General features: G+C 37.3%; 1 protein-coding gene across 1 annotated transcript in view; it reads left to right on the plus strand.

Annotated features, from left to right (window-relative positions):
- The window catches only part of SNX2 (sorting nexin 2), a 55,764-nt gene extending 48,169 nt beyond the window's left edge, over window positions 1-7,595 (plus strand). The window contains exons 11-15 of the mRNA XM_084627710.1: window positions 1,580-1,785; window positions 2,945-3,088; window positions 6,182-6,262; window positions 6,393-6,464; window positions 7,432-7,595. Coding sequence (XP_084483836.1) covers window positions 1,580-1,785; window positions 2,945-3,088; window positions 6,182-6,262; window positions 6,393-6,464; window positions 7,432-7,482 — 554 coding nt within the window. The 3' untranslated portion in view covers window positions 7,483-7,595. The remainder of the gene's footprint in view (window positions 1-1,579; window positions 1,786-2,944; window positions 3,089-6,181; window positions 6,263-6,392; window positions 6,465-7,431) is intronic.
- The last annotated feature ends 1,222 nt before the right edge of the window (window positions 7,596-8,817 follow it).

Genomic DNA, 8,817 nt, shown 5'->3' on the forward strand with positions numbered 1-8,817 from the left:
GCTTATTTTACCAGTGTAGACTTTTGGGTCTACCTGCTCCCTGGCTATATGCTGGACTCTGGCTCTGACCCCCTTATGCTCTATTGCCTGGCTCCAAAGAACTGTGCAATGAATGTGTGCTGTAAGCCAGGTAATTGCCCTTTGTGGGAAAAGCTGGAGAATGAGAGGAAGCTGCAGCTGGGTCAGGGAGATAGAGAGCAAAATGTGGATCACCTGGCCTGAGCAGATAGTGACTTCTGTGGTCACAGAATCAGAGAGTCTGTGGGACCCTGAGTGAGGATGAAAGATAATACCTCTCCAGTTATTGTTTTGGGCTGTCTACACACACAAAGACAACAGTCCATGGTTTTTAAACTCAGTTCACTATTTCAAGATTTTTCTCAAAACCATGAAAGCTAGAAACTTATTTTTCAATGACAGCTGGGATTCTGGAGCATAGTTCTGTAGCAGAAGGTCAGTTTGACAGAATAAGGTCTGTTTGACAGAATACATTAGGACACAGATGATAATCGAAGATTTTTTTACTCATAATTCAGGAGTAGAATTTTACAAAACAGGATTACAGGATAGACACAAGGGCTGGCCTTCACAGGCTAGTGGTTGGGCATTTGAGCCTAATGTTTTTACCGTTATCTTGAATTTTGTTTTGAATTTTAAATTTGGAGTTCTAGGATCCATAACTGTCTCTCAAAAAATTGAATGTTTTATCTTCATCCTGATTTGTTTGCTTAAGAGAAATATTTGAATTTATACAGTTCAGGCCAAAGCACAGAAATGGAAACCTTTGTTTCCTCACTTTCTCCAGCCCCAGTACTTAACAGTTTCTTCCACTTTGAGTTATATACTTGATCCTGATACACCATGCTCATTGACTTGAGTTTTGCTGTAGAGAAAGGGCAGTACTTAGCCCCCTGTATATGGTTATTTCTCAGTGCCTTGTTTTTGTTCTCGCTATATATGCTTTTTTTTCCTCACAAGCTTTGGAAAGGGTAAGTTAAAAGTGTAGATATATTTGCAGGATAGTATTCAGGTGGAAAGTTGAATTACTTTAAACACAGGCCTATCTCTGGGGAACATCGGTGGTCTTGTCTCAAGAACTTTTATAATCTTTCCTTTCTATAATGAGGCTATAAATTACCCATTAAACTCTAGGAAGAAACCAGAATACTACTTACTTACTCTGGGGTCACAAAAAGTTAATCTGGCCCTGCCTGAGTCCATGCCCCAGTCTGTCTTCCTGCCACCCCCCCCCCCCCGTTAGCCTTCCTGAACCACAGTCTGAGACTACCCAGCAACCCCATGTGCCCTGCTCCATCCATCCTGTGCCTCCTTACCTGGCCCTGCTGTGAGGAATGCAGCCTCTTCGCCTCCCTCTCCAGCGGCTGGCTGTCCTCTTTTCTGGCTCCACAGCAGACCTTGATGGGCGAAAGATATAACTGCAGCGTCTCCCCAGCAGAATCTGTATTCTTGGAGGGGAAAAAAATATGCAGGGGGACATGAATTATGCACAGTGGTTCAGACTTCCCCCAGGAGTAACTTCTGAAAAACTTTCACACTGAATTTTACTCTTGTCTTTCAGAGCTTTCAGCCAACACAGCTGCCTTCGCTAAAAGTGCTGCTATGTTAGGTAACTCTGAGGACCACACTGCTTTATCTAGAGCTTTGTCTCAGCTGGCAGAAGTTGAGGAAAAAATAGACCAGTTACATCAAGAACAAGCTTTTGCTGACTTCTATGTGTTCTCAGAACTGCTCGGTGACTACATTCGTCTTATTGCTGCAGTAAAAGTAAGCACTGTTTTAAAAATGTAACCTGTTTATCTTGCTGCAAGATAGGGTTTATGTTGAAGGTTGCAATTTCTTCACAGGCTAAGAATGCATGGGCAATAGAAGGGAAAGTAAATGCAAAACTGTTGCAAGGAGAACTGTGACTTCAAGCTAGCACTGAAAATAGCTAGGGAGATTCCCCTTTTTCCAGTATTGCGGCATCCCACTCTATAAACTGTTGTGTAATGTGGATTAATCAAATTTGGGTTCTCCAACATCCCAAACATTGTGTAAACTTAAATGGAGAATTTATGTATGTGAATGATAGTCCTAGGAAGTATGTTTTATTGTATAAGGACATTGTACTGTTCAGCATGGTGTGCTTATTATATTCAGGTACAGAAAATATTAACTTGTACTGGAACACGAGTTACAGGGCTGTACTTTTGTCTTAAAGTTTTTTTTTTATGTGCCTGGAGGCCTTAATGTGAGATGCCAGAGATGAAAAAATATCTATTGTAGCTCTATTAGGACTTTAAAAGCATTGTAGGAGTGTTCAGTGAGGGTGTAAACTGCTATCTGGTATCAGTAGCTTTTGATTACTTGTTGGGGATGTAAGAGAGTGTTTCAACAGTAATTTATCTGGATGTATCTTTCAACATTTTATCAGAAGTTATGTTTTGGTTTAGAAATTACTTTAAGCTTATGAACACTTAAAACTTAATTGTTACTACTTTGATCTGTTTCCACCAAAACATATTACCGGACAGCTGAGTGGCCTATAAAAATGAAATCAGTGGTCTAAATGCAGATTCTAACAGAGTAGTATTAACATACTAACCCTCCATAATTGGCAGCCTTGTCAACGGTCTTGGGAGAGAGAGAAAGGACTGAATGGGTATAGAGAGTAAACTGTATGTTCCCAGGAGATGGCCCCTTGCATGTACTCCTTAGTATGTAGATATAGGGAGGACTTCATTCTGCAGTAGTCAGATACTTTTTCATAATAACTGTATTAGAAAAATTAAGACAGCTGGATTAGGAGACATTGGCAAGATATCTGATGCAGAGTAGGTCTTACTCAGTCATTATTTCCTGTTCTTTAATTTTACAGCACATTGTCATAGTTAACATGATACTAAAAAAATAATAATTTTATGTTGCATTATTACTCTTACAGGGTGTGTTAGATCATCGAATGAAATGCTGGCAGAAATGGCAAGATGCTCAGGTCACTTTACAGAAAAAACGTGAGGCTGAAGCAAAGCTCCAGCTTGCCAACAAACCTGATAAACTGCAGCAAGCTAAAGATGAGATAAAGGAGGTAATCATTAAGTTGAGCGCCTGACTACCTATCTATATTCTGAAGGCCTAAAGTTTCCATTGATTCATTCATCAGCATAATGCACTACTTTTATATGGATTTTTATTTTTAAATCACTTACACATTTGCTATTTTCCATGTTTACTGAAATTGTTAAAAGGAATGGTATTAATTAAATATAAAATGTGCACAATTGTTACACCAATATGAAATCTGTAAGGCGCTTTTATTCTGTCTTACAGCATGGGGAGGGGAACAAAAACACGGAAAAGTTCAAAAACATTCTTTACTGATTGAGTCAGTTTACTTCTATGCAGTTAAATGACTGTCTTCTGGCTTTTAAAACTAAAGTGTATCACTCAAGTAAATTTAAAAAGACTATTTGAAAACTATTTCCATGTTTTCTTTATTGGTGCAACGTTTACACCTATATATATATACACACACACACGTGTGTGTGTGTATATATATATATGTGGTATAATTTCAGTAAAAGTTCTTAAATATAACATGTTGAAGTTTGTCATAATTTATACACTTTTTCTGTCATGCTTCACCAAGGAAATTGAAGAGGTAGGACAATTTTTTTTAAATTTTAATTTAATACACATACTCTAAAGAATGTGTACCAACTTTGTCATCAAAATGTGGAAAAACATCACTGCATAATAGAGCTTAAAATCTTCACAGTTGTTTTGTTTGGCTGCTTCATTGGTCACTAATCACAAGCTGCTTTGTCCTTTCTGCACTTTCACAGTGTTTTGTATATTAGACTTGAGGAAGTTTACAAATAGAACTTGGCCTTCTCCACAAAATATTTTACCACCCACTGGCTCTCGTGTGCTGTTGACTTTTAGGAGAATCATTGATTGTCCACAGATTGTCTTAATGGCTGCTGGACAGTTTGGTGTTACTGCCATGCACAAACTCAAAACAGTGAATTGTAATTACCAAAAAGAGGAAAAACTCTATGCCCATTACACCAAAAAAGATGTTTAAGTATTCTATTGATTTTACACTAAAGGAAATGAAGGACAGGGCTGGCCTACTTGGGCCCAAAGCAGGATTCCTTTTTTCCGACTAGGAAGTACTTCTCCACAGGAGAAGGATTTGTTGCAGAAACCACAATTCCAAATATTGATGATTTAATTTTAATCAGATTATTGAGCCATAGTCAAATAGCTAAAAGCTACTCCAGAGTGTGGATTAATAGTCCTTGTTAACTTCCCAGGCATGAAGCCCATGAGTGGCAAGATCCTCACTTGTGTCTCAGCTCCTTTATACCTGGTAAAAGGGCTGGAGTGGCATATAGAGACCCTAAAAGCTCCGTTTCCAACCAGGGAAGGATTCCCCTGGAACTGTAGAAGATGGCTGTAAGATTGACTTCCATTGATTCCTTCTCTTCCCCATCCATCCCCCCATCTTTAGTATAGAGGGCATGCTGAGCACAGGGCTGGCAGTGAAAGATCTGTATTGGAACTGGAATACAGTACTACAGAGATTCTAGGCTGTGCTGCAGCCCATGGGTTAGCTCAGGGAAGCTGTCATAACTTGAAAGGCCCCCAGGCATGCCTAAGGGCTTGTCTGTCTGAAAAGCTAGTGTGCAGCAAGCTGGGGTAAATCTACAGCTCACTAGCATGCCACACACTAACTGGTCATGTGGACCATGCTACCGCACACTAGTGTGCATTGACCTAACACAGCCAGTTACTGTTCAGCATGCTAGTGCATTATAGATTTATACTCCAACTTTGTATGCACTAACTTTTCATCTAGGCAAGCATGCCTAAGTTAATACCGGGGATCTCTCCAGAGCAGCCCAGGAGAGGGATCGTGCAAAGGTGGCTCAAAGCCAAATACCCCACTGTAAGCTTTGAATTCTGTAGTGCACCTCTTAGAGGCACAGCACAGAATCTCCCTTAAGGTGTACATCAAAAGCCTACTGAAGTACGTCCTGTTGTGGCTTATTGCTTATTCCATGTCAGAATGGGCATTTGAACAGTAAAGATAGGGGAAATTGGAATAAATGTACTTAAATGTTAACTTTTTTTTATTTTGCTGTATATCTCCAGCTATAAAACTATTCAAGCATTGTTCCTTGATGCAAAATATATTGCAGTGCATCCTTTGCTAAGTGCTGAATATCACCTTTTTTATAGAATTATCTGGGGAGAGGGAATAGTATTTTCCTGCTGGCAACCTAATATAGATTGATCTTACTAAATTTTTGGTATGTTTGACCTGTTGGTTGCTTTATAAGATGATGATTGTACCAGGCAGCTGATCCCCATGTTTCAGTTGCACCTTGAAACTAAATTTGTCAATCTCAACCTCTGAATGTTTCTTAAAACCTGAAGCCTCTTTGTATGAAAGTGTAATAGGCTGCAAGCATTGAGAATTGCAAGCCTTTTTTTCTATCTTCTCAATTTACTATCAACAGCAGCTGTGCACATTGTATCTCAGTTTGTGCAGGAAAGAGAGCAGATTCTGAAAACTGGCTACAGCAGTTATGGACAAGGTACCATACCTGGCAATGCTGTACGTTGTGCAGCTGGAGTTTTCTCCATAAGCTAGGGATAACTAGTGATCCTGAACCAGGCTGTACGTGGCAGCGAAATATTAATGGCATGCTATGAAGTATGACAACTTAAGGTTTTTAAAAGTAACTTTTTAGGTAATTTAGTTTAATTGGATGCTCCTTTTACAGGCAGTGCCATTAAAGGTTTCACTAAAGAACGTTTTAACTGATATAGGAAGAGTTTGCTGTGAATAATGGGCTCTTGCTAACAAGTCTGTATAATTAGCTCTAAAGAAGCTATTGTTAAATGACAGATTTTTTTGGCATTCCTCAGTGTAAAATATAGTTGGATTGACATGCCATTAACTTGAGTTTCCCTAAAATGTTGCTCTGTCAAATTTAAATTAAATACTCTTACTTTTTTCAACTCCAAGCAAATAGCATTTTGTTGAAATAAAATGCTTTCTCTCCTTAATTTGTTAGTGCTGGTAAATTATAGATAGAACTGTCTACTTATTCTAGGTATGTGAATGAGTAACATGAAGTCTTATCTGTGTACGTTTTTCCTTTGCCAGTGGGAAACAAAAGTTCAGCAAGGGGAGAGAGACTTTGAACAGATCTCCAAAACCATACGCAAAGAAGTGGGAAGATTTGAGGCATGTATACCTGTTTTATAAATTCAGTGACAATCTCATTTGTTGTAATGATCTAATAGCAATATGGCATTCTAAAAAATCAGTTATTTACATTAATCTACCAGAATTAATCTGTTTCATTTATTAACAGAAGGAACGAGTGAAAGACTTTAAAACTGTTATTATCAAGTACTTAGAATCATTAGTGCAAACACAACAGCAGGTAAGCTAAACTTTGTGGAACTCATTACTAACCTAATATGAAGCTGTGACTGAGAATTTTTCAATTATAGATGGTGTTAGTAAAATTTAGTAAAATTAAAAACTGCCATCATTCTAGGTTGGATTGGGAGGGTTAGGGAGGAAACAGAACTTCACTTTTTGAATACTGGTGCTCTCTTTCATCCATGTTACTGCTGGTAACTTTTTTTTTTTAAAACTTCCCTCTCTCCACTATGTTTATGGGGGGAGAAAATGCTCTTCATCTTGTTTTTTTTCTATCACTGATTAACTGAAGTAATTTATTTACATGTGGATGGGCTATAGAAAGTTTGCTTTTTCTTGAAACAGCCACATTGGTCTTGTATGCAAAAACTATAAGATAATATAGGTACTCTCACTTAAGACACTCGTATGCTTCGTAATCTCAAAAGTAAATTTGGAAGTATGGAATTTTTTTAGTCATAGAGTGAAGTGTTTATAAATTATTATGGGAGGGGTGTGTGTGTTAGTTTTAGAAATTGAGTGTTTGGATTTTAGTGTATTCACCTGACAGATACAAATGCTGAATGTCAAACAACAGTAAAATTACCTTAAGAATGGGTTCCGTTCCCATGTGAGTAATGTATAAATGCTATTTCGGGTGGAAAACCTTCTTTTCGGTTACATGTAACGTATCCTAATCCTCCGTCTTCCATCAATCCAGATTCTTTCCAAGTGTCTCACCCCATCACGTTTGCTAGAAGTGGAGTGAGAAATCTCCCTAGAGGAGAGCTACATTTGTAAATATATGCATGCTTATTGTGTAAAGACAAATGACTGAAGTGTCAACTTTTAGAGATTACCACATAGTAATGAATGGATTTATGTAAACATTACTACCTGGTGCTTTCCTGCAATTGCCATGTTGGCAGAAAACATGCTTTTGGAAAATGCTGAACTTTTTTTTTTTTTTCTTCCTTTTCCCCAAGCTGATAAAATACTGGGAGGCATTCCTACCTGAAGCCAAAGCCATTGCCTAGAAAGAAGAATATTCCAAACCAGAAGACACTTTGGATGTTTGTCCCGGTTAAGCTAAATTCCACAGTGAAATCACTTTAAAATCATTCAAATAAACCACTATATATTTTATGAATTACCATGTCTTTTTTTATATAATACAGCATTTTATTAACAAGCTGCATGTCCTGACCCTCTTTGAAGTGGACTGTGGCATGATATTCTGCAATATTTTGCTGAATTGAGCACTATTGTGTCTTAATACTTGCACTAAAATGTGCACTGCAAGGCCAGAAAGTTATGATATTTTTGTTCTTTACAATACAATATGTTCTGTAGTATGTTTACCTGATCTTTATTAAACAAATTTAATTGCATTAATTAATGTTCACTTACACATTCCTGTACAAAATCATGATTTTGTGATTACAAAAATAAAGGGATGTACCTTGTGAAACATTAGTTATACATTATTTTTACCTTCATTTTTCTATAACATTAGTAATTTTCTAGATTACTTAGAAGTAGCATTTCTAGTAAACTGGAGATAGAATTTTAGAAACCACTGACAGGAACTGTAGTTCTAAATTAACTATTTAAATGAAAAGTTGGCACAAGGAGTTAAGTTTCTGTACACTAGCTGTCATGGCAGAATTAAACTTAAATGTTAAAAGGTTATGAAAAACATTTTATTAGTGTTCTTGGAAAAAACACTTTCTATTTTGCCAACTTTTAAATCCCACTCCTTTCTCATTTATTTTTGAAACACTTATTTGCCAAGATGATGGATTCTTAACTCCTTCTATGATCAGTAGAATGGAAACTGTCCAGTGGTGATGGGGGCAGGTGTAAATTGGATTCTTTTTCCTGAAAATAGAGTATCTTGACAATATATGGTTCCCTCATCAGAGAATATCACCTACCTGTTCAGGTACTACAACCACACTGTCCTGATGAAGTTAATCAAGATCAAATCACGGTCTGATTATCATGTATCTTCTGAGACTGGTTACGAGGGGAAAATCTCGTGTTCACATTAATATTTTGATAATCACAGGGATGGGGCAGGGAACAGGAAAAAGCACGTAAGTGGTTTAATTGGGAGTGGGCAGTAATAAGTTTAGTATGTTACTTAGTTTTTTTAATAAGGCTATGATTTTTTATTAGAAAATTAGAGAATTATCTGCATGGAGAATAGATTTTATTTGTGTAGTCTGCATATCTATGCTCAAGTTTTAGTATTTTGCTTATTATGTTTGAGGTAGGGGTTTAACTACTGACACAGAAGATATGCAAACTATTTTTGATTGGTGGTTTTGGTTCCGTTCAAGTTATTTCACTAGTAATAGCATATAGAA

Source organism: Lepidochelys olivacea, assembly GCF_965140295.1.
Source record: "Lepidochelys olivacea isolate rLepOli2 genome assembly, chromosome: 5".
NCBI lineage: Eukaryota > Metazoa > Chordata > Testudines > Cheloniidae > Lepidochelys > Lepidochelys olivacea.